Source organism: Callionymus lyra, chromosome 17 (assembly GCF_982586985.1).
Source record: "Callionymus lyra chromosome 17, fCalLyr1.hap1.1, whole genome shotgun sequence".
NCBI lineage: Eukaryota > Metazoa > Chordata > Actinopteri > Syngnathiformes > Callionymidae > Callionymus > Callionymus lyra.
The window spans coordinates 9,967,212-9,991,749 of record NC_141834.1 but is presented as its reverse complement, the minus strand read 5'-3'; the positions used below and the strand labels follow the sequence as shown (position 1 = coordinate 9,991,749).

Here is a 24,538-nt window from a genome sequence, read left to right as displayed (position 1 = left end):
CTTTGACAGCCATTCACACATACTGATGGGAGTAGGCTGCACCACACGGCGCCGAATCTGCCCTCAGGAGCAATCAGGGTAAAGTGTCTTGCTCAGGGACACAACGACACAAGCTTGTCTGGAGCTGGGATTGAACCTGCAACCTTTTGGACTGCAGGCAACCACTCTACCATCTGAGCTATGACGCCCCTTGCTGTATATCCTGTCTGCTTGCACAGCTGCAATCTTAGGCCCCTCCATTCGCACTTTCAAGCCCCTACTTTGCAGACCGCTATCTGCTCTCTCAGGCCCCTCCGGCCGTTTTCTCAGGCCCCTACTTTGCAGTAAGCTATCTGGTCTCTCAGGCCCCTCCAGACCCTTTCTCAGGCCCCTCCAGGCACTCTCTCAAGCCCCAACTTTGCAGTGAGCTATCTGCTCTCTCAGGCCCCTCCATCGCTCTCTCAGGCCCCTCCAGACGCTCTATGAGGCCCCTCCAGACGCTCTCTCAGGCCCCTCCATCGCTCTCTCAGGCCCCTCCAGACGCTCTCTCAGGCCCCTCTAGCCGCTCTCTCAGGCCCCTCCAGACGCTCTCTCAGGCCCCTCTAGCCGCTCTCTCAGGCCCCTCCAGCCGCTCTCTCAGGCCCCTCCAGTCCCTCTCTCAGGCCCCTCCAGACCCTTTCTCAGGCCCCTCCAGACACTCTCTCAGGCCCCTCCAGCCGCTCTCTCAGGCCCCTCCAGCTGCTCTCTCAGGCCCCTCCAGCCGCTCTCTCAGGCCCCTCCAGTCCCTCTCTCAGGCCCCTCCAGACGCTCTCTCAAGCCCCTCCAGACCCTTTCTCAGGCCCTTCCAGTTGCTCTCTCAGGCCCCTCCAGTCGCTCTCTGAAGCCCCTATTTTGCAGTAAGCTATCTGCTCACTCAGGCCCCTCAGTCACTCTCTCAGGCCCCTACTCTGCAAACAGATATCTGCTCACTCAGTGTGGCCAGAGAGGCCTGAGATTAAAGCTGTGCAACCAGAACCCTCTCAAGTTTTAAGTTAATTGATTTTTTTTTCTTAATTGTTCATAATAATCATCTGATTTTTTCTGAATTAAATTATTTAAACTGTAACTTTCTGTATTCAACTTTAGACAAAATTATCATTAACACGTAAATAAATGTAAACATTGTGAGGACAGTAAAGATTTAGAGTTGGATTTTAATAAATACTCATTGAAGATATACTTGATATCCAGATGTTTAAGGGGAAGAACATGCAGAGACCACAGAGCGGCAGACATGTTAGCAAACACGCCGATGCATTACAGTCAAAATAGTAAAAGTGCTCACCAACAGAAAGAGAAGCAGAATACAGTAACACAACCCTTACAGTCGGAGGATTAAAATCATCTCGTGCCAAAGTATCTCAAAGAAATACAATCCAATATTACCTTTTTCCTGAACATTCCCTCCTTTCTTATCTTTCACTTGGGTATTTTTAAAACAGATTCAATGACTGCGGGTTGAATATTTGAACGTCTTTTTCTGCAGATTCAGGACACGAGAGAACAGAGGATCCGTGGAGTACATCTTGGCCGGAGGTTTGTGTGCATCGGGGCTAGAGTTTCAGGGATCGTACCAGGGGACCGGTGAAACCGGAGACAGGAACAACAAATATGACTTTGTATTTTTAGCTCGTGGTTATAAAGTCTGTTTCACAGTTTAATGCCCCGGGGAAACAAAACAAGACGATGTTGCTTCAGGAAACTAGCATCAGTAAAAATATATCATGGATTGTCTTTGAGGCTGTGTTTCTACTGTAAAAGCATTAAACTGATCGTTATCTTCAGGTTGATGCTTGATGAGTGACAGGAAGACTGTCCCAGCTACTCGGGGAGACACTCCCAAACCGGAAACCACTCATCAACAACAAAAAAATAAGAAGTAGTACATCCTTAACAAAAAGGTTACCTACAAAGCCAGTGTGTACTTTTAAACTCTACTATACTTGAATTGAAAACTCCCCAGGTGCAAAACAAATAGACTCAAGGACTCATTCATTCCTCTGGCTATTAAATTGTACAATTCTGAGTTCGGGGGCAGGAGTGAAGTGAAAGTATCTGAAAGTTCTGTTCTATGTTAGTCTTTGTTGTTTTTCTTTGATCTATGTTCTTTATATTTATATTTAGACTTAGATTGTGTCATCTTGTTCTTTCTCTTTATGTTCTTGTTCCTATTTTATTTTGATTTTTTTTTTATGAAAAATTGCTGTATTTTCTGTGGCTATTGGAAAAAAAACAATTTCCCGAAGGAGACCTCCTGAGGGATCAATAAAGTTCTACCTTACCTTTAAAACTACTCACCAAACATTATATCACTGTAGTGTGGCGCCACCTGCTGGTTTACAAAAGAAAGTGACAATACTTTTTCACTTTTTTTTCAACTATTTTTTTTGTGTGTTATAATCTTTTCTTATGTCATAGTTCGTCAATACAAAGGTAACGAAAGACTTTAAATATATATATGTTTTCCGTGCAGCATTTCCGGGACCACATCTCCCAGCATGCACTTCGGCCATTACCATAGCAGCTAGCGTCATGGTGGAGCATAAAGAAGTGTTTACCCGCGACAAGAATCAGGAAATAGACCCGGAGAGCGGTACCGAATGCGTGAACACGGCCAGGAAGGTTCGGGTGAGCGGGGCGGCGGAGGTGTGTTACCCGGCGGACAGAGCGACGCTGCGGGTCAGCGTGAGCAGCAGCAAAGACTCGGTCGACCAGGCGACCAGCAGCGTCTCGCGGCGCCTCGAGTACATACTACAGACATTACGGTAAAGTGTAAACAAAAAAAAGGGACCGGAAAGCGCAAATGTATTTACAATTTAATTGTGATAAACGTTATTTGTAGGCAACATGACGTCAGGATCCAGGACACAACCGTGAGGAAGTTTCTACATCGAGAGGAAAACCTTTACCAGATGGATGCAGAGGTTTGTTATGTGTGTTTTTTATAATTGAAATTAAATTCAGATCAGGCGAAAATAAAGTTGAAAAAAATATAAATTAACACCCATTATATTTCCTCGGTATTCAAGTTTAATTTACCTAAATATTTACTGAATTGACACACTTGTAAAAACAACATTCTGGTTAAAAACCTCCTTTTAAAGTTAAATAAAAAGGTAAATAATTTTGCCTACTGATCTATCGCAGTCATCTGGAGTTACGCTACATATTATATCCAACATTACGCTATATATTTAAAATACTGCCAGAAAACCTTTCATTCATTTAGTTTATTTTAAAAGGACAATGTGCAGTTACATTAAAAAGATGGCTGCCCCAGATTTAGCACAATGCTACTTCCCATCTGTTTACAAAATACATTGCAAACAAATAAAGCAATAATATATAATATAATATAAAAAAAACGCAGTACAATATAATATATCCAATGGCCAAATACTCGTCTGGTACTATCAGTGCGAGCAGGACTGGTGGTCTAAAGGTCAGTCTTTGACAGCCTGTGAGAAGCGATGAAAATCTGCTTTGTTCCTTAGATTGTCTGGGAGCCTGTTCCATTCTGTGATGCCTTTGTATGAAAAGGTTGATTGAGAGAACGCAGACTTTCTTTTGGGGAACATTGCAGTCGCCCCTGGACACTGACCTTAAAGCTCTGTTGTTAGTTGAGAGCGTGGCTGTGCATAGGTCTTTAGGGGAGGAGGGGCAGCATCATGCAGGACTTTATGTACCAGACGGATGTTGGAGAACCTTATCAAGTTGTGGAAGCTCAAGATTTGATGTTTTTCAAGGATGAAGCAATGGTGTTAACGCCAAGGTTTTTGATCAAGGATTTTTAAGGCCTGGCTGTGCAAAGATCTAAGTGAGTTTTTAAACTGAAAATAACATTTTGCTGCTTCCAATGATAAGGAGCTCCTGATGTGTTTAAAGTTAGCAATGTTAAATTTCAGCACAGATTGTAGAGTCCAAAATGACACCCAAGTATTTCACTTCCTCTACATGTTTGATTGTGCAATTATCCACGTAAATATTTGGAAGGACACTTTGGATTGGTCTGTTCGAGAAGAACATTGAGACCATCTTCTCCGTGTTCAGTGTAAGGCAGGACCTGTCAAGCCACTTTGTGGCTCTCTTCAGCTGCTACACAATTTGCATCGATGCCCTGCGTAAAGAAGAGCGTATCATCAGCGTACATCAAGACCTCCACATCGTCACAGATGGAGGGTAGATCGTTGATGTACAAGCTGAATAGCAACAGCCCTAGAATGGAACCTTGTGGGACGCCCGTCGTACAGGCTTTGTAGGTGACGTTTTGTCGTTGATTCTAACGCACTGAGAACGGTTAGCAAGGTACGACTAAAACCAACAGATAGTTTGCAGAAAGATTAGATTAGAAATGAATACGTTTTAATAGCTGTATCCTCTCATCCTCAGTCACTACAAAGATATCATCGTTTCTTTAGCTGCGGTGGCCATAATGACGAGTTTAATTGCAAAAAAAAAAATGTTATCAACACACTAAATATTTTCCTGTTATTTGTAAAAATACGAATTGTTTTATTTTGCCCACTTTTTTGAATTAACCATAAAAAAAAACTACAATAAAAATGTATTCAGTGCCGTTAAATATCTACAGTATTGTGAAAAACTGCTACTCGAGTCAAAAAGATGGACTAAAGTTCATGAAAAATCTAATTATCAACAAAGATTGAGATTTTATGCAAAAATTAGACTAAGAATATCAAGTTGATGGAATTTTTTGGTTTGAGACTTCAACTAAATGTGTGCGATTAAAATCATGAGTCAAAGAATTAACATTTTAAACTCGAAACCCCTAATTTACAAATTAAAATTCGCAAAACCAAGTTGCTTTTACGTGGATCAAAGATTAATGTTCATTTTCATCTGGCGACCCATGAATATTCCAGTGATTTAGACGAGGAACAGGAGAAGGATCATGGGAATGTAATAGTACGTGTAAAAGACGAGCTGTAAATATAACATCCGATTGAGTTTGACGCCCTCGGTTTAGAACGTACAGAAAACCATATTTGACGATCATGGATTATATCCCAGCGGGTATCGTCGCAGTGCTGAGGTTCGTTTGTGTTCAACAGATCACGGTGACGTTCTCAGACTTCGAGAAGATGGAGCAGATCAACTGCGTTCTGTTGGAGAAGCTCGACAGGACGGTGAGCGTGGCTACGCCGCGGTACTTCCACAGCGCCGAGTGTCTCAGTCGCTTAAGGTACGGACATGTTTAGAAAGCGTATCCGAGAGATCTTGAATTTGATGTTTCTTTGATGGTCAGCGAGCACGCCTGTGTGTCCGCCGTGGAGAGCGCCCGGCAGAAGGCCCACAAGGTCAGTCAGGTGCTGGGGCAAACTTTGGGGCGACCTCAACTGGTGAGGGAGGAGGAAACGATGGAGTGGAGGACGAAGGAAGACGAAGGTCCGGGGGACGAGGCCTCCTCTCGCCTCCCACATGTGCCCGCCATCACCGCTTCAGCCAGAGTGTCCGTCAGCTTCAGCCTCCGCTCCAGAAACAGGAAGAAAGTCTTTTGATTTTGATAAAAATATTTATTTTCTGAATCAAAGTGCAGTTTTTTTTAAGATACGTTCATGAAATAAAGATGTTTTTTTATCCACACAGTCCAGCAGCTACTTTTATTTGTAACTCCAGAGAGACACGTGTGATGTAGACCTGGATGAACTGATGAACGATATATCCCAGTGTCACGCTTCAAAACAGCAGCAGCGTCAACTATGAACTGATGAACTTTTGAACCTTTCAAAACTGGTTCGACTGGCACAAGGTCCTTCAAAGACTCTCCTCCGCCTCGTCCTCAGGAAAGATTTCTCTGAGCCACGGCTGCATGACAAACCTCTGCCCGTTAAAATGGGAGAAATAGTTCTCCAGGGTGGGGATTTCAGGCTGGAAAGCGAAGCAGGAAGAGCAGGTGAACAGAGACTCGTGCAGGTGTTTTTTTTTTTTTTTTTTACTTCCTACCTTCTTCCCACTGATGCGCTCCAGTTGTGTTTGAGGCAAGTACGCCACCAGCAGAGAGGAGGTTCCGGGACCGCTGAACAGTACTTTGTAATGAGGGGTCTTCTCCGCGGCGGGGCCCTAAGTATATGGAAATCATAATATGGGAGGAAATCAGAGTGCGCTGGAAAATCATTCAAGTTTAACACAGGAAGGACCTAAAGTCCAGAGTGCTGGATTCAAAGTTGACTTGGGTGACATGTGACCCAGGGCCACAAACAACATAAAACACTTGCTCTAGTGGTTTGTTCAATTGTATTCTTTTGTGTCTTCGTTACTTCAGGATTTACCCCGATTTCCCAATCTTATAAAGGCAATTTGAATTATTTTATTGAAAGTTTTTTTTGTTTTTTTTAATCATTTATTTTTAATAATTGAATTTTTTTGTTTTTTTTGTATTGAATGATCCAATTAAATAATATATTAAAATATTAGTTTTTATTGAAAAATTGAATTAAACAATTTGTACATTAAAAGGTAAAATTAGTTTTTATTTAATAATTGAATTCAATCATTTGTATATCAAAAGGTTGATTTATTGTTTAATAATTGCATTGGAAATCTAATTAAAAAAAATAAACAGTAATTTTATCGAATTACCAATAATTGTTTTTTAACTCAATATTTTATACATTTTTAGCCTTTTGAATGAGAAAGAAATGTTTAAATAATTAAAATAAGAATATCAAACTATGTAAAATAAGCAAACCCATTCAATTTCGAAAATATTCTATTTTAACTTCAATTATATAACATATTAAAAAAGCATATTCAACCTTCCAATGTAGAAATATTGAATTAAAATTATTCCGAAAAATATAATTAAATTCTCAATAAAAAACATATGAAATGTAAAGCTCATTGAGTATATAAAGACCCGTTATATAACGTGGCCCCTGACCCCAGCCCATCATACTTACATCCATGTTGCTGTAAACTCTTTTGATCCATGTGACAGGCGCTCGCATCTCGGGGTCCCAGCTCACCACCACGCCGACCCTCTGACCTCGTCTCTCCATCACCACCTCGCCCACTCGCAGGAAAACAAACAGAGGTCTGGGACTGCGCACTTCTTTCGATGCTGCCGGGAAGAGAGAAATAAATCAATCCGGGGGTCGTCGTCCGCCCTCATTACTTTGAAAAGAACGGTAGATAAATACTACTGTTTGTTTATACTTAGAGTTTCCCAGCAGAGTAAAGAACGAAGCACAGACCTCCAAAGTATCCTTTGTCGTTACCGAATATCATCCTCTCGATTGCCATCGAAGACTCCAGCACTTCGTCTTCATCGTTTCCTAATCCAATGAAAGACCTGAGAAAAACATATCATATAGTTCACGATCAAAGAGATACTCATAGTATTGACTTACGTGAATCTGGTCAGCTGCCGGTTCGACCAGTCCGTCCACGCGTCCACGTTCAGATAAGTTTCTCGCAACTCGCCCCATATCCGTAGCAACCTGGAGTCAGTCCAGAGCTAGAACTCTTACGGCTTTTTTACAGTCATAGTTATGTAAACTAGAAGAATTTATCATCATCCAAAACCAACCAGTAAGTATTTCTTTGTTCTTTATTTTGATCCAAAATAAAACAAAATTAATTACTCATTTAATTAAGCTGTTTTATCTGCCTTTTCTTAACTATTTATTTAACATCTACTGTATACTTTCATATAGAAACAATCTTTCTAATGCTGTGACTTAAGTGCTTTATGATTAACATGATAATATTTATTAGTATTAAAAGAAAAGTGTCTCATCTCATCATGTTTTTATAGAACTTGAATATAAATGTTACAACAAAGGCCAAATTAAATATATTTAATAATCAAAATAGGGCAGTATTTATAACAAGGTACAAGAAATTAAGAGTACAAGGAATAATAAGTCTATAAATTAAAAATAATTACATTCATTGCTTTGATTGGTTTATAAATATGAGATGAAACAAAAGAATGTTCATATATAGCAAATTGTTTCAACAAAAAATATTTTAATCCAATTTAGTTTTAAAATTCATTATTAATATGAATGTTAAATAGAAAGGTTGATTAAAAATGATCATGAAGTCATGATAAAGTAATTTAAAAGAATAAATGCCTTTTTGGAATTAAAATAATTGAATAGAATGTTAAGAATGTTAAGAATGTTAGAACGTCATCGCAGCTGAGGCATTTGTATACAAATCCTTCTACACAGAACATGTGCAAAAAGGATTTATGTGCAAGTTACGCACATGAAGGTTTTTCTGTTTTTGGAAGTAGTGTGAAGTTTACGTTGCTTGACTTGTCAGTTTTTATACATTTGAGCATACTAATTCTGAATTATACATTTGCAAATGGAGTTACACATTTGTGGATCACAGTTCAGACACACCTATATACTGTATTTCCAAATCCTCCAACTCATTTACAAAGCTCTAGAAACAGTTATAGCCCCATACTTAACATTCTATTCAATTTTTTTTTTAATTCAAATAATTGTTCATTAGCCTTTTTTTATGTAACATTCATGTGAGTGTGTTTCTTTGTTGAAACAATTTGCTATTTATAAACAGTTGCCGCCATTCTTTTTTTCATCTCATATTTATAAACCAATGAACGCAATTAATGAAATTATTTTCATTTATATACTTTTTATTCATTGTACTTAATTTCTTGATAGTTTAATAATAATTAATTTACCTTATATAAATACTGCCCTTTTTTTTTTTTAAAAATCGTTGAATATATTTAATTTGGCCTCTGTTGTAACATTTATATTCAAGTTCTATAAAAACATGATGAGATGAGACACTTTTCTTTTAATACTAATAAATATTATCATGTTATTCATAAAGCACTTGTGCTTAAATGAGCGTGAATCACAGTCACAGCATTAGAAAGATTGTTAAAAGTATACATCTTAAAACATTGCATCTGGATACAAGACTAATTTTCAAAAGTCACTTATAAGATTTACAAAGGAACACATTGACACACTTGTGTAAAGAGAACATTCTGGTACTCGTGGCAGTGACAATAAAGGACTAAACTGAACCTCAACAGAGTCATGTTGCTGTTAACAGGTTTGACTGGTGTCACTGACTATATTGTTTTGTATGTAAAGCATCACCAAGAAGGGAAAACCCAACTTAATTGAGGTATATATAAAAAGTTTAGCAAAATATTCTTCTAATCGTATATTTTATCTATTTTTTGCACCATCTCAGACTTGATACTTGTCATCATATTAGTTAATTTTGTGTTTAATTACATACATTTGACGTGTGATTCCATTAAACAAAGTTTATTTTTGCATTTTTCTAGTTTAGAGGCTAACTTATGTGTTGTTTTAAGTGTCTTAAATAGATTATGTACTCATTATGAGTATTGTACTCATAAGTATGTGTCCATTTGTACAAAACTCTCTTTTCACTGAAATATGTACATCAAAAAATGATCATATAACAAGCCCCGCCCACTGAAAAAACTTTCTGGAGTTTAAATCTTGTTTACCATAACCACACTCACTCTGCTGTGATTGGTCAAGCTTTAAAGTTAATCACCACGTGTCATTAATCCAGGAAGAAAGTAAGTAAGTGATTTATATTTATATATCGCTTTTCCAGACCAGGGTCACAAAGCGCTTAAAAAAAAATCAAAACAATAAAATACAAAATATATACTTAAAAGGTCAAGATAACACCGGAAGTCTCCACCTCTAAGGGACTTGTTGTATAAACAAAGCAGCGTGTGATTACAGCTGGAGGAGGAGTGAAGCCCATTATTACATCATATAATGGACTCGGCTCTCGTAACCTCTAGTTCGCCGATATTTTTTATAAAGTTATATTATAAAGTGGTCTTGACGAGGGACTTACTGCATCTGGGAGAGGAAGACTTCATTCACATTAGTTGACCTTTAATAAAAATCTAACATTTTTTTATTTATTTTTCTTTTTTTTAATGGTTTTGATATTGATATCGGTTTTAAGTTAAAAATGTTAGTGTGGTGTTAACCTTATTAAAAACAGATAAAAGTAATTAGTCTCCTAACCGAATATACTTTTTTATTTCTATAAAACTACACAAAATTAATTTTTAAAAGTGATTATCCTGTCTAAAATTGTATCTTAAGTTATTTTCATATTTCATTTGATTTAATAAAAGTACGCATGATAAACGCAGATGCTAGCAGGTGTTAGCATGTCGTTAGCACGGATACACCTGACGCTGCGTGACGTGTTACTCAGCGAAAATGACCTAATGGCTTCTGTGCTAACGTCAATATTTACAATATTTTTCTTTTATTTATTTATTTTTAAAAAACAAAAAAACTTCCAGCCGACGTACCGTGAGGACGCGTGGAAGCGCTGCGCGGCGGAGGCTCCGGTCCAGCGGGAGATGAAGTACTGCGCGGGGACGGCGGAGAGCAGCAGCAGCAGCTGGAGCAGCACCGCCGGGGAGAGCTCGGGCATGACGGGGGTCTCTGAACCGCAGCTGGAGCCTGATGAAATAAACAGTTCAAAAACTTATGGCGTCGATTCTTCTCTGGTGTCTGTCTCACCTTCTCTGGAGTTTTAAACCGTCAACTCTCACAGTGTCGCATCTTTTTTTATTTGTTTTTCTTTCTTTTAACTTTCACTTCCTTTATCTGAGAAGAAGCTGCTTCATGTCAGAGCCACCTGTCTCGTTTGAGCTCGACCAATCACAGCAGCCCACGCGGGAACCTGCTGACCTTTCGCCGCTCGCCACGTCACTCAAGTGATCCCACACTTCGTTGTTAAGAGGCGGACAACCGGTTTACCATGCAGCGCTGCTTCATAGACACTAGAGGGCGGTGTTGAGTCCAAACCCTATTAGTTATAACAAAAGTTACATTTTATTTATTTTATTGACCTATTACATACTTTTTGAAACATTTAAAAGTTAATAAACTATCTTTAATTAATTTTAAACTTACTTAGTGTAATAAAATATTGAATATGTTTATTTCTTTACATGATCCAATTATAAAATTCATGTTAAAATATTATTTAAATCCTGACCTATTGTTTGTACTTTATTATACATTTACAAGTTAAATAACTATCTTTAATTAATTTTAAACTAGTGTCGTAAAATATTTAAATGTGTTATTCCTTATATGATCCAATTATAAAAATCATGTTATAATAATATTATTCCAATCCTGACCTATTGTTGGTACTTAATTAAATATTTAAAAGTTAATAAACTATCTTAAATTAATTTTAAACTTACTTAGTGTCGTAAAATATTTAATATGTGTATTTCTTTACATGATCCAATTATAAAATTCATGTTATAATAATATTATTCCAATCCTGACCTATTGTTGGTACTTTATTATACATTTAAAAGTTAATAAACTTTGTTTTTACTGTTCCATTTTGAAAGAAAGAAAGAAAAAACGTTTAATAAAAAATGTGAAATGTTTATTTGCTAACATGATCCAGTTGTAAATATATTGTTGTAACTTATTTTCTCTTATACCATTGGTTAAAACCTGCTTATTTAATATTATCGGTATTTGAGTTAAAACAGATGAAAAGGAATGAAATTGATAATTTATTGATGGAAATTAACAAGTATCAGTACGTGTGATGATATTTGTGTTAGAAACCGGATGTTGTTTGACAGATAAAGACCGGATATAGTTTGAATAATTTTACGGTGAATGAACAAACGCCAAGACAAGAAAGTGAATGACTGTACCTCTGTTTTTCTTAGATAATTAAACTTTATCTAAAGAAGACACAAATAGCCGGAGAAAGATTCCATGTATAGTTAATTTAATGTATGTTAATATACTCGACCTAAAAAAACGTTTCTGGTTCTGATACACACAATATTTTTAAGACTTTGTCATATAAATTAAAGTTTTTGCGATATATACACTTTAATATTAACCGGTTTATCTTAAACAAAAATAAGAAATCTTTATAATTCAATCTTTAAAATGCATTAATTAAAAAATAAAACACGACCTTATTTCTTAGAATAAATTCTAAACGAAATATACCAAAATAGGCCTATGTTGTAGACTTGTGGGTCATGGATGTATTAGGGGAAAGTCAGAAGATAGGTGATCAAGATCAAGCCTGATTGGACAGGAAATGCCACCAACGTTCACCGAATCTGAAAACACAGCTTGTTTATTCAGTTAAAATATTGGTACGAACTTACAGGACAGCAGGACTCTCCTACACATACATTCTAGAGTTTAGGTACAGTTTTTGCATTAATTTATATTCATTAAAAATGTATCCAATAAAAACAAAGACGTCCTCTTCATCGGTTCATGTAAACTCTTTCTCTTTTTGTCTTCCTTTCATGCGGCTACCACACTCACTCCAGTCAGTCACATTTGATCTCGGGACAAGTGGAAAAGCAACAACAACAACAAAAAAAAAATCAGTGTTGGGTCGCACGACTGTGCGGTGATTCGTGGTGTGCTGCCTGGTCTGTGATATAGGGGGCGCTGGAGAGTCAAAACCTCATGTAATTTCAACCTGAAACTGTAACAGTAGCGACTGCATCTCTGCGGTCCAGTGGACTCTAACCTCCCCCATGACTATCGTACACCGGAATATTGTTAGCATATAGCGCTATCGTTTTTAGCTTGACCCGCTAGCATGTGTTGCTAATATCGCCTTGAATCACTTCACTCTTAAACATGGCAACGTGAGTACATTTACACCCAACATACATACTATAAATCCCCACAATGCACTGCAACAGAACTGAGAGTTGAAAGCAAATTCAATGAATAATGACGATTCTTAGCCTACAATATGTTTTGTAATCTCTGCGCTATTTTTAGTCAGATTTTTGGAGTAGGTTGTTACGAGTAAAACGATAATTTGACTGAAACACGAAACGCAATTAGAACACACACAGGAGAAGCACTTTTGCCGCGCTTTTTCGGTAAAGCTAAATTAGCTTTAGCATAGCCGCGGCTTGGCACAAACAGCCATTCTAACAGTTATCGTCATGGCGGGAAAGAAACCCATTATAAAGAGAGGGAATAAACATTCATAAGCCTTCAGTGCCTTCAGACAGGAATTACGACATATCGTGAAAAGCTTTCTGTACGAAAAGAAGCTAGAATTGACGCAGCTGTGGGTATGACGATGCTCTTTTTTTTTTTTTTAACCTTTGATCTGAAAAGTTGAAAAAAGTTTTTTGATCTACTTCCTACTGAAATAGATAATTTATTCAAAAAAGGCACACAATCACCAACCCTTTCTCACAATGATCTGGTAGTAAAGTGTGCGAATGTTTTTTTGTTACCACAAATATTTGTTTTTTTTAGCTTTAAATCTCAACGCCTGTACCTCAGGTATAAACAGTTGCTCGTAGAATAGCAACAAAGAGCCGCCGTATAACAATCGGAACTGCTATAAATACACGTTTCTTTTGAGACGCTATCAAAGCTGCTTTGAAAGTTACCGTGATTTTAAAAACGCGCTCGCAGGCACGTTGACGTGTTGGGGGGGTGTAGTGGGGTCAAAGGCCGAAACAGGCACAGACACACATTTAAGACACAAAGGCACAGGGTATTGCTAATGAAGAGGACGCGTCGAGATATGAAGGACCCCTTTCACATTAAAAAAAACAGAGTTTTATATCAAAAGAAGTGTCTTTTTTTTGTTTGTTTTTGTTATGAACATGCAAAAACAGCCACCCACACGTTTATATTCAACACTGATCTACAAGTACCGGCAGAAGGTACGACCATTTGGTATTTTAGCACAGACAGGTCAGCCAATAAGCAATGATGCGTTCAGGTACTGATGACATAATTGTATAAAAGGAAAATATTTCGGGCCACGTAATGGCTGACAAATTATTATGGTGGCAACACTTTAGAGATGGTTTTTGTATCTTTGTAATGGAAGTGTGTCGGTGGCATCAGAATATTGAACGGTTGAATTTAACATTTCAAATGGTGAATTTCTTATGTTTTTTCTTTTAACATTTAATTATTCAATTATACGGTTGAAACTTTAATTAAATAAATTGTATATGTCCTAAAAAAAAAATTAAACATAGTTTCATATACTTATTCCAATAATTAAAAAATAAATGGTCAAGATAAAAAACTTTTTGACTCGTAGCCTTTTAAATTCAATATAAAAATATAATGGAGCCGCCAGACAAAAGCAAACGAGCACGGAGCTACTCGATCGAACTTTCAGCCAATAATACAACACGCAGACGATCACGTGACCACGAAGAAGCTTCTTAAGATTTAAAAGTGCTCGATTGGCTTCGTCTGGAAACATTTTCATTTTGAATTTAAATTTTTAAAGAATGAAAAAAATACTGAATTTAGAAAGTTTATTTTCAAATGAATGGAATTAGAATATCAAAATCTATCTGTAAAAAAAAAAAGAATTATATCTTGAAAATATCAAAAATGTTATTATTAAAAACAATAATTTAGATACAATTTTTTAAATCCAATGAGTCAATAAAACCCAATCAAACTTTTCAATAAATAAATTATTCAATTCAACAATATATATATATATATATATATATATATATTTAAAAATAAAAATGAAAAGTTAAATTCAACCAATCGAAAAAACTGATTGCACCGATATACTTAATTATTTTAATTTTCTCTGCCATAAAAAACCCTTTAACGCAGTGAAACCAGAAGCACTTGAACGTACCATCGAGAGTCTATTGAGTGAGTGTTGAAATATCCAAAAGTTCTCAAAGCAGAGAGCGGTTGTAAAAGAAACCAAAGGAAGAAAAAAAGAAGGGTCGGGATTAAACCATTTAAACAAGTACTTAAAGATACATCCGGCTCTCCGACCAGCTTTTCAAGTACTCAGACCTCCTCTCGTGACTCTCTTGACCAACAGGGAACAAACTCAAAAGTCACTAAATCATCTGTGAGATCCAACATGGACCAATAATGTGGGACAGCTCTGACTGACGGGAGAAGCTGTCATGGACAAACACACACACTCATTCACACACACACACACACACTACCGAGCAGGTGTTTCCTCACATCTGGGGTGTCAATGTCACCAGCCTATAAGGTTGGCTTTGGCCTTCTCCGTCAGCTTCCGGACGCGCCCCTTCGAGGAGGTCCCGAAGGTGATGGACGAGTCCTCGAACAGCAACTGTCTCTGCTCCTCCTCGGAGTCCTCCTCCATGTACCAGGCGGAGCGGCGCCCCTGGTTCCTCGTCCGCATGGAGCCCCCCGACGCGTCCGTCTCGTCGTCCGGAGACTCCTTCTGTCCCGACGAGGTCTGAGAAGGGGGCGTCGCCTCCTCGCAGGTCCTCCTGCTGCTCCTTCTCAACGGTTCCGGGGTCTCCATGGGGGAGGTGGGCACGTCCTCGCTTTTGCCCGCCCGAGGTCGGCCGCGGCGTTTCAGCGTCGTACCGGAGTCCTCCTTGGCGGAGGAGGTGCCCCCCTCGTCGCCGGTGGAGTGGTCCGGCTCGTCCTCGCTCTTCCTCGTCTCCTCCTCCTCCTTCGGGGCCTTTTTCCGTCCCGGCGGGCGACCTCTGGTTCTGGACGGGCTCTCCGGGGCCGGGGTTTCTGGGGGGCTCGGCGGCGGCGGCTCTATTTTAGATTTACGCGTCCGCCTTCCTGTGCCAGGAGTCGCGTGACTACTGTGGCCGTTGAGGTGGACTGTGGTTTGAGGAGCAGGACGACCAGGAGACCCTGGGAAGTCATTCAATAAATAAATGAACGATCCAAGTATATTTTAAACGTTCTATCCACCTATCTATCTTGAGCAACAGGGGTGTGTATTTACAAGACTATGGCAATACAATACATATCCCAATACATTGGCGCCGATACGACATATTGTAATACTGTAGGAAAAATAATATATTTGTAGTATCGTAACGAGTATTTGATGAAGTCGTAACTGCTTTCATTTGTTTTGAAACCCAAATATGTTCAAACATCAGCTTTAAAAGCTGCTGTAGTAGACTGTATCCTCTTGTCCTCAGTCGCCAGGATCTTGGATCTTTCATTGTTTTTTTTGGCTGATCATTTATTTTATGCATTATTAAAATAAAAAAACATAAAATAACGATAATGATTTCAGAAGATGATTTGAAACCAAAAAAAATATGTCAATACAGTATATTGAGAAACAAATGTAACGATTTTTAAGTATATCAATATTTTCACATAAAAACAAAATGATTATTAATCAATTCTTTTACAGGAAGTATGAGTCTATCAAAGAAAATAACACAAAGATGATGATGTTTTCTGTTCCCAGTTATGGAGTAAAAATACTTTATACTTTATAAGCCTAATCCAAATGAATTAAATCAAAATAGAGTTTATTTCTATTATCTATTTAGTTCAAATAATTATATTACATAAATGAAAACAATATTTTGTGTTATTTGTTAAAATATTCATGCCGGATACTTCCAACACAGTTCAGGATATGAATGGCGGAAAACTTAGTCCAACTTTGAGTAAATATATATTTCTGTCAGAGGAATCAAAAATGGATAAGATAATAAACATACCTGGTGTGAGTCGGACCGGGGTCCTGAGTTTGCGGCGAGTGCTGCCGCCGCTACTTTCCGCTATGGGGGGAGTCGTGACCCTCTCAGAGAGAGGAGGGGTCGTCGTCACAGGGTTATGACCTCGGAGTGTTCGCGTCGACTCTCCTGTGACACAGAAACACAACATTTTAGAAGCAGCATAGATCCAAGCAAGTATGGCCTGTGGGCCACATCTGGCCCTTTGACTGTATTGTAATGCAAATGATCATGTGGAAATATTCTTAACCCTTGTGTTATCTCAGGGTCAAGGTGACCTGGATTCCGTAAAACAAATGTGTTTGTGGTATACCTTGTGTTATCTAAGGGTCAAGGTGACCTAGATGTCTGAAAACAATTGTGTTTGTGGTATCCCTTGTGTTATCTAAGGGTCAAGGTGACCTAGATGTCTGAAAACAATTGTGTTTGTGGTATCCCTTGAGTTATCTAAGGGTCAAGGTGACCTAGATGTCTGAAAACAAATGTGTTTGTGGTATCCCTTGTGTTATCTGAGGGTCAAGGTGACCTAGAAGGCCCGAAAAAATGTGTTTGTGGTATTCCTTGTGTTATCTCAGGGTCAAGATAACCTAGATGTCTGAAAACAATTGTGTTTGTGGTATCCCTTGTGTTATCTCAGGGTCAAGGTGACCTAGATGTCTGAAAACAATTGTGTTTGTGGTATCCCTTGTGTTATCTAAGGGTCAAGGTGACCTAGATGTCTGAAAACAATTGTGTTTGTGGTATCCCTTGTGTTATCTCAGGGTCAAGATAACCTAGATGTCTGAAAACAATTGTGCTTGTCGTATCCCTTGTGTTATCTCAGGGTCAAGATGAACGACCTCCACAACTCTATATGTATTCTGTAGTTCACCTTGACCCTGAGATAACGCAAAAATATATAAATCAAAACAGTATTATAGCAACTATCGGAGTGTGTAAAATGGCATCGTGGTAGTTTTGTTGGCACCATAAGTAAGGGGGGTTCTGTGAGCAGAATAACAGAAAATAGGAATGCTACACCTCACCTGCAGTGTTGGCTGCATTGCTCGTTGCGTTGTGAGAAGACGATGAAGACAACGTCGAGTGTCGAGCAGAACTTCTCGTACGACCTGCAGACGGCGTTTCCGTTTTCCCGTTAACCAGCTGAGGAGGCTGCCTGACCGGAGTGCTGTGTCTGAGGGTGGAGGTCCGTGTCGGGGGCGGCGACGGCTCTCGCTTGGCGACCGTCCTGGAGGAGAAGCGCCTCTTTCTCTCTGGACTGGAATGAGACGAGACGCATGAAGTACATTTCAGTAAAACCTAGAAAAGATTGTTCACACTTTACCTGGAAGCGGTGCTGCTGGCAGGAGACTCGCTCCTCCTCCTCCTCTTCGTAGCGTGTCGCGTCGGCCTGTCTGCGGCGTTACGCGTCTGTCTGTCGGCGCCTCGTCTCGTCAGCCTGTCCGTCAGACCGTGGATGGCTTTGTAGTCGGCCAGGATGGAGCTGACGTGTTCTTCAAACAGCGCAGACAGCCTCAGACTCATGCTGTAGATCTGCAAACACAACCGTAGAATTCAATCATCTATAAATTCATATACTTCTATAAGCATAAGACTTTTTTTTCTTACCCGAGACTTTTTACTCGGAGTGTAAGCTTTGGAGTTGCTGAAAATAAGGCGGACGGCTTTGCACAGCTCGATAGGCGACTGGTACTTTCCATCCACGAGTGTTTTGAGAACTGTGCCGAAATCCATGGGCGAGTCTACAATGTGCAGATAGTCCTAAAAGAAAAGCAGAACTATTTTGTTATCATCTAAATAAAATTTAAATAAATTGTGGTAGTTTGAAGATAAAAAATCTACCGGATATTCCTGTAGGTCCACAGGTTCTCTGAAGGGTTCCGAGTCTTCGCATTGGAAAATGAGATCGAGCAGCTCTCTGCAGCGCCCCCTCCAGGCCTGCGGGTCATAGGAATGAGCGCGGTTCCGCAGCTGCCGCTGCACTGGTCTCCGCGCCTAATGGTGAAGGAAATTGTTTCAAGCAACTGATGGTGCTGTATTTAATCAAACCTATTTTTTCCTTTCAAAAAAAAGAATCAAACTATTCGTTTACCTTACGGCTTTGTTGGGATGTCCCTGGAGCACTAGTGTCTTCATCCTCCTCCTCCTCATCCTTATGGAGAAAAGTTCAAACGTATTTTAATCAAACCAAGTTACACTCCTTTTATACCTTTTTCCCCCCCATGTTTTTAAGAAGACGTGCCGTTTTTACATTTAGATAAAACTTAACTGAAAAGAACACCCAAAGTAAAAATAATTATAAATATAAATATTTTAAACGCATACACATACACTATTGATATCATTATACACCTAAGTTTAAATCAATTAAAGGTACATTTTTAAATGAAAAGTTGGGTGGAGAGATATAAGACACAGCCACATGATTCCTTTAATGCTTTTAAACCTCCTTTTAACCACGTCCAAACACAAATTCTATAATAAATTGTTCAACAAATACGGAGCTATAATGTGTTTTTTTTACTTCAGCAAACTTGTTTTGATGCTTCTTAATATGGTGGTCCTAAATGGAAACTAGGTGCACAGCCAAAAAAATAAAGTAACATACAAGTATTAAATGACGTTTTAATTTTCTTTTTATTATCATAAATAAGTCTTGGATGAATTTAGTGCAAACCCAAACATCAAATTCAAAATGTCTTCAATAACAATAATTTATAATATATTTAACAATGGTTAGTTTAAACACCATTAGAATTAGACCACACATACCATATAGAAGAATTAAATATTACGATCATAAGGGGGCGCTGTTTAACATGTGAAAGTGCTTATAAATATTAAGCTTCTTCAAAAATGGACAGGTCAGCAGTCCGGATATAAATCATTGTTAAATATTTGTCTGTGGGAAGCAAAGAGGTGTGAAGCCCAATCCTTAGCCATGTGCAGACTCACAATGGCTCAAGGTATTGACTTTTTATGCAGCATCTTTTATTGAATATAGAGTTATTATAAAAAGAACAAGCTGGATTAATTTAACAAAATTTTCAAAATGTATTTTATGACTCTTTAGGAATAAGCATTTCAGTTTAATTTTGTGTCTACATGTAATTTTGTTTTTTCGTAGATGTTTTATTTCATTTTAGTGTGTAGTAGTGATTGTCTGATGAAGCTTCATGAAGCAGTGTCATTATTTTCACTGTCCACTAGATGGCGGTCTCTAAACTATTTTTCGTTTGTTTTCAACAGCTGTTCTAATGAAACATCACATCATTTTTAAACTGATGGCGCCACCTACTGACCTCTAAACAACATGACACTGTTTCATGAAGCTTCATCAGACCATCACTAGTGTGCAGTACAACATTTTGGAAAAATAAATAAATAAAATGTTAAAAGAAAAAAAAGGTAAAAACTGACCTCGTCTTCAGAATCAGAGAAAGTTGCCTTTTTCATCGTCTTGTACAGAGGCATGATGTCCGTCAAACTTTGGTCTCTGTAGACGAAAACAAGTGCAAAAAAATAAAAGCCGCGTCGATACACGGACAGGATGTACATTTGACACAAGGTGAACTCACTTGATGAACTGCAGGATCAGGTCCGAGACAAACTTGGCTGTGGTGACGATGAAAGCTCCGGGTTCATTAAACGCCTGAGCGTTGTGTTCAATATAGCGAACCTCCCACATCAGAGAGGACAGTCGTCTGGTGGGGAGAAAAAAAAAAGGGCCGACTCAGCAAACGCCACATTCAGATTCATGGTTTAGAAAACTTTAGAAAATATTCGGTACCTGTAAAAGTGGTTTTCCAGCCTTTGGCGTATAGTGCTGAGGTCCGTCATGTAGGCCACCACTGTGCAGTATGTGGGGTACGCTTGCAGGTCCACTGGGAAGGCAAATGGTGCTGCTACATCTGGAGATGATCAAACACAGTCATGGATGAAAAGCGCGTTTTCGTTAAACAAATAGCATACATATGCTGTATTCGATATCACCCCTAGGGGGAGCTCGTGGATCATTTTCTTATCACATGATGTATCTAGTCTAGTGTAAGTAAGTAAGTAAGTAAGTAATATTTATTTATATAGCGCTTTTCGAGACCAGGGTCACAAAGCGCTTAAACAATCAAAACAATACTCAAAAAAGTACATACTTTGTGAGTATTTTTTTTTTAAACACCAGCTCAGAGCATTGACTCATCTTCCGACGAACTGCTTCTTTACAGGAAATGTTCAGTTACAATGATGTCATACCAAGTGTGCAGAGCTGGTCGATGGCTTTGATGATGCGCTCGCACTCGTCCGCCCGTGACCGACATCCCCACTCGCCGTCCAGAGGCACGTACAGCAGCTGCCTCTGCTCCTGCTCCGACAGTGGCATGCTGGTGCCCAGCTCGTCCGGGAAGGAGGCTGAGCAGAGAGCTGTCTTTACACGTCACCTCCACGCGATTCAAATGCATTTAATGACACTCACCGTCATCGGGAATCAGCTCCATGTCCCAGGGACTCATTTTCTCCGTGTCACCATTATCCCAGCTGGATGGTAAACACAGAGGTAACATGAGTCATGGACAGTATCGAGAAATAATGATTCAACTAACAAAAGTCTATGAAAATCAAGATAAAGTTGAACCTCCTTTCGAATTCCTTTTCTGTTTCCTTGATTATTTTCTCGTTTATTTATCCCTCATCTCTTCTCCTGGATACCTTCCTAATAACATATTCCGATCCTTGTATCCTAGTTTCTTTCTTATCTCATTACTTATTTCCTATCTTGTTTCATTTCCTTTTTTCTATCTAGTTCTAATGTTTTCTAGTTTCCTTCCTCCTTTGCCTAGTTTCTGCACTAGTTCCTGTGTTTCCTATCTAATTTCCTATTATGTTTCCTTGTTTACAATTTTTCTTTCCTAGTTTCTTATTTGGTATCCTTATTTCCTATCTGGTTTCCTTAATACTTATCTTATTCTCCTTGTTTTCTTTTTCATATCCATATTTCCTATCTCGTTTCCTTGTTTCCTAGTTCCCAACCTTGTTTTCCATTTTCCTTCATTTTTTTCTTGTTTCATATCTTGTTCCTTATTTCCTATCTCATTTCATTGTATCTTTCCTCGTTTCTTTGTTTGTTTCCTATTCCGTTCCCTTTTCCCTGTCTTGTGTCCTTGTTTTCTAGTTTCCTTCCTCTTTTCCTAGTTTTTGTGATAGTTTCCTATCTCATTTCCTTATTTCCATGATTGTTTCCTTTTTCATATCCTCATTTCCTGTTTCTTTCTTTCCCTAACCTTATATCCTTCATCCCTGTATCCTACTTTCCTGCCTCGTTTCCTAGTTTCAATGCTTGCTTCCTAGTTTCCCCTCTCTTTTCCATCTTGTTTCATTGTTTCCTAGTTCCCTTCTTTATATCTCATTTCCATCCGTGACTAGTTTCCTTCCAACATTTTAACTGACTTATGTTAAATATGGTATAAAGGCTATTTTAATTTTAAGGGTATCTTCTACCTCCCCTTGTGCCCTCACAGTTGGTGAAAGGAGCGGAAAATATTAAAAAAAACTCCTTTACCTAGTATCTATTAAATATGGTAAACATTTAATCCTAATTTGACTCTTTTTTTTTAATTTTCATGGGGGTTTTCTGCCCCCCCTTTCCCTCGATTACCCCCCTAAAACCTCCATATTTATGTGCTGATATTACCAGACATTGTAGCAGAGGAAGAGGCTGTCGGTATATTCGGTTTGAAACGGTTCTTGGCTCTCAATTGTCCCGAACCACCAGGCGTCGTCAATCACGGACCGAAAGCGATCACCTGCGTTATAAGAGATCATTTATCAGTGTCTTGAAAGAACCAATAAAAGTATGTGTTTAAGATTAAAAGAAAATAAAAACCGACCTATAGCCCACAGCCTTTTTCTGGCGTTGTCGAACTGCTGTCTCAACACCAGGAAGTCGATCACATCAGGCATGTCGTGGTATCTGTCATTTACAAAAGTTAGTCAAAGAATTCTGAGGAAAACAATAATTTAATAAATTATAAGCAACATTTCCTGTTGAGAATAAACGATAGTACCTGTGGAGGTGAATAATATAATTGTAAAAAATAAATATTAAAAAAAAGATAATTGCAAATGCACACCAGGAATTGCTGCTGACGTTATTAAATATGATGATGGTTTTTCTGAAGGTCAGGCTGAAACTCTGGCTTTTAATAGATCTATATCTCATCTTGAATAACGACACCATAACTGTTGTAACGTGTGAATCTCACTTCATGGAGAAGGATCCGCCAGTCAGTTTCCCCGTATCTGGGTCGAGGAAGGAGAGCTTGAGACAGCACAGTGTGGGCAGGCCGACTTCATACTTGATGCCAACGATCTTCATCAGCTCCTGCTCCTGAGTCACACAAGGAACCAACAAAACATCAGATTTTAAAGGATCATAAGAAAGTATAGACATAAAAAAAAAAAGAAAAATCAAGATTTTATGAGGTTATTTTATGAGAAAAGACATAAATAAAAGCTTCTATTTACCCGGAGCTCCATCTTATGCCACGGTTGCTTCTTAGGATGGATGCTGAAGATCTTCTTCTGTTTGGCCATTTCCACGTAAGCCTCATGGCCTTGTCTGAAGTAATACAGCTGTTAAAAAGAGTAAATGTCTTTTTAAAAATCTACAGCCGTCCACAAAATCATGATAAAGCTGGTTAATGTAAAAAAAAGTACTGTTGACTAGGAGTGTGTATTGGCTAGATACAACGATACGATGTATTGTGATATATTTAGAAACTGTTGGTATATATATACTGGATATATTTCTAGTTTCACCGGGTACTTGACTCTGGCATTGTAGGATTTACAGACCACATGACTCCTGATGAAGTCGTAACTGTTTTAATTTGTTTTTAAACCAAAATATGTCCAAACATCAGCTATAAAAGCTGCTGGAGTCAACTGTATCCTCTCGTCCTCAGTCTTCACCAGGATCTTACAGGATAAAATTGATCCTATTACTGCGAAGGACGTAATGACAGAAGTTTAATTGCAACTAAAAAAATGGAAAAATGTAGAGAATAGTTTATTGTTATTTATATGTTTTAAACACACTTTATTTCAATATAAACCATAAAAAACTATGGTTTAAAAAAAAAAAAGAAAAAAATGATCAATACAGTATCGATATTACAACACAAACACCCCTACTGTTGACTATTCCAATAGAAGATGAATGCGGATCTGGTTTACCTCGTCTCCCATCTGAGGAATATAAGGACATCTTCGGGGAATGATGTCTGTAATCCAGGAGGAGGGAAGCCACTCCTCCAGAGTGAGACCATGCTCCTGAAATTCAGTTCCCTATGTAAAAGAAAATATTCTTAATTCATGTCACATAACACCTACTTTTTACCAACTTTAAACGAGTGTGTTGTGTTTGTGCAAAAAAACACACACCTTCCTCTTCTCCTTTGACTTTTTCTTCTTTGGTAAAATGTCATCTTTGTCGGTTTTCTCCTTCTTTTGCTCTTTCTTCCGATCCCTCTTCCTGTCTCCTCCTTCCTCCTCTGAACTGCTGCTCTTCTTCTTCACTTTCACGCTCTTCTTCGGCGGTTCAAGGTTGATGCCGGCGTCTGCCGTCCAGTCCGAATAATCGCTGGAATAATCGCTGGATCACAATGAAAAATGTGAGTCATTGATTACGAGAGAGTCGGGTTTTTAGACGTTCTGGTTGGTATTCCTCTGGTAGAGGATAATAATAATTTCTTGATAAATATGTGATAAAGCGTTGCAACCTTGAGCTGCTGTGATCGTCCGGCCAAGGCTCTTTCTCTTCCTCCTCCTTCTCCTCCTCTGATGAGTGGCCATTTATTTGTCGCACTTCCGCCTCTCCCTGAAAATGTAAATGTATTCATGAGGTCCATGATAGATGTGAATAGGTATTTAAAAATAGTGCAGAGAAAATATCTAACTTTTCATCAAAGTTTCAAAGTCATTATA

General features: G+C 38.5%; 3 protein-coding genes across 4 annotated transcripts in view; 1 reads left to right on the top strand and 2 right to left on the bottom strand.

The window, feature by feature from the left end:
- Positions 1 to 2,458: 2,458 nt before the first annotated feature.
- On the top strand, positions 2,459 to 5,538 carry irak1bp1 (interleukin-1 receptor-associated kinase 1 binding protein 1). Its single transcript, XM_087778792.1, has 4 exons — positions 2,459 to 2,783; positions 2,861 to 2,942; positions 5,091 to 5,221; positions 5,285 to 5,538. Exons 1-4 carry the CDS (start codon positions 2,551 to 2,553, stop codon positions 5,535 to 5,537), a joined length of 699 nt encoding a protein of 232 aa, XP_087634918.1. The 5' UTR covers positions 2,459 to 2,550; the 3' UTR covers position 5,538.
- Positions 5,532 to 10,717, bottom strand: LOC148062359 (uncharacterized). Its single transcript, XM_087778791.1, has 7 exons — positions 10,566 to 10,717; positions 10,352 to 10,505; positions 7,389 to 7,478; positions 7,233 to 7,330; positions 6,939 to 7,099; positions 5,983 to 6,099; positions 5,532 to 5,907 (listed from the first exon to the last, which is right to left on the bottom strand). The coding sequence occupies exons 2-7, from the start codon at positions 10,474 to 10,476 to the stop codon at positions 5,794 to 5,796; spliced, it is 705 nt and encodes a 234-aa protein (XP_087634917.1). The 5' UTR covers positions 10,477 to 10,505; positions 10,566 to 10,717; the 3' UTR covers positions 5,532 to 5,793.
- Positions 10,718 to 12,158: 1,441 nt separating this feature from the next.
- Positions 12,159 to 24,538, bottom strand: part of phip (PHIP subunit of CUL4-Ring ligase complex) — a 32,521-nt gene continuing 20,141 nt past the window's right edge. Inside the window, exons 22-40 of one of the 2 annotated variants that reach the window (XM_087812059.1) lie at positions 24,334 to 24,431; positions 23,996 to 24,206; positions 23,789 to 23,899; positions 23,078 to 23,185; positions 22,816 to 22,940; positions 22,441 to 22,523; positions 22,245 to 22,356; positions 21,030 to 21,091; positions 20,810 to 20,977; positions 20,349 to 20,469; positions 20,137 to 20,262; positions 19,979 to 20,054; positions 18,651 to 18,710; positions 18,401 to 18,553; positions 18,167 to 18,319; positions 17,883 to 18,091; positions 17,584 to 17,816; positions 16,544 to 16,687; positions 12,159 to 15,710 (exon numbers count right to left, since the gene is read on the bottom strand). In XM_087812059.1, the coding sequence (XP_087668185.1) occupies positions 15,067 to 15,710; positions 16,544 to 16,687; positions 17,584 to 17,816; positions 17,883 to 18,091; positions 18,167 to 18,319; positions 18,401 to 18,553; positions 18,651 to 18,710; positions 19,979 to 20,054; positions 20,137 to 20,262; positions 20,349 to 20,469; positions 20,810 to 20,977; positions 21,030 to 21,091; positions 22,245 to 22,356; positions 22,441 to 22,523; positions 22,816 to 22,940; positions 23,078 to 23,185; positions 23,789 to 23,899; positions 23,996 to 24,206; positions 24,334 to 24,431 (2,997 nt within the window). In that variant the 3' untranslated portion in view covers positions 12,159 to 15,066. The remainder of the gene's footprint in view (positions 15,711 to 16,543; positions 16,688 to 17,583; positions 17,817 to 17,882; positions 18,092 to 18,166; positions 18,320 to 18,400; positions 18,554 to 18,650; positions 18,711 to 19,978; positions 20,055 to 20,136; positions 20,263 to 20,348; positions 20,470 to 20,809; positions 20,978 to 21,029; positions 21,092 to 22,244; positions 22,357 to 22,440; positions 22,524 to 22,815; positions 22,941 to 23,077; positions 23,186 to 23,788; positions 23,900 to 23,995; positions 24,207 to 24,333; positions 24,432 to 24,538) is intronic. The other variant, XM_087812060.1, reaches the window with a different exon arrangement.

Bases quoted from the DNA above. Each gene is read 5' to 3' on its own strand.
- LOC148062359 (XM_087778791.1), bottom strand. From the start codon at position 10,476: ATGCCCGAGCTCTCCCCGGCGGTGCTGCTCCAGCTGCTGCTGCTGCTC. The intron at 7,479-10,351 runs GTACGTCGGCTG...GACTGACTCCAG, and splicing joins CGCTTCCACGCGTCCTCACG to GTTGCTACGGATATGGGGCG. The intron at 7,331-7,388 runs GTAAGTCAATAC...TGTTTTTCTCAG, and splicing joins CGGCAGCTGACCAGATTCAC to GTCTTTCATTGGATTAGGAA.
- irak1bp1 (XM_087778792.1), top strand. From the start codon at position 2,551: ATGGTGGAGCATAAAGAAGTGTTTACCCGCGACAAGAATCAGGAAATA. The intron at 2,784-2,860 runs GTAAAGTGTAAA...CGTTATTTGTAG, and splicing joins TACATACTACAGACATTACG to GCAACATGACGTCAGGATCC. The intron at 2,943-5,090 runs GTTTGTTATGTG...TGTGTTCAACAG, and splicing joins TTTACCAGATGGATGCAGAG to ATCACGGTGACGTTCTCAGA.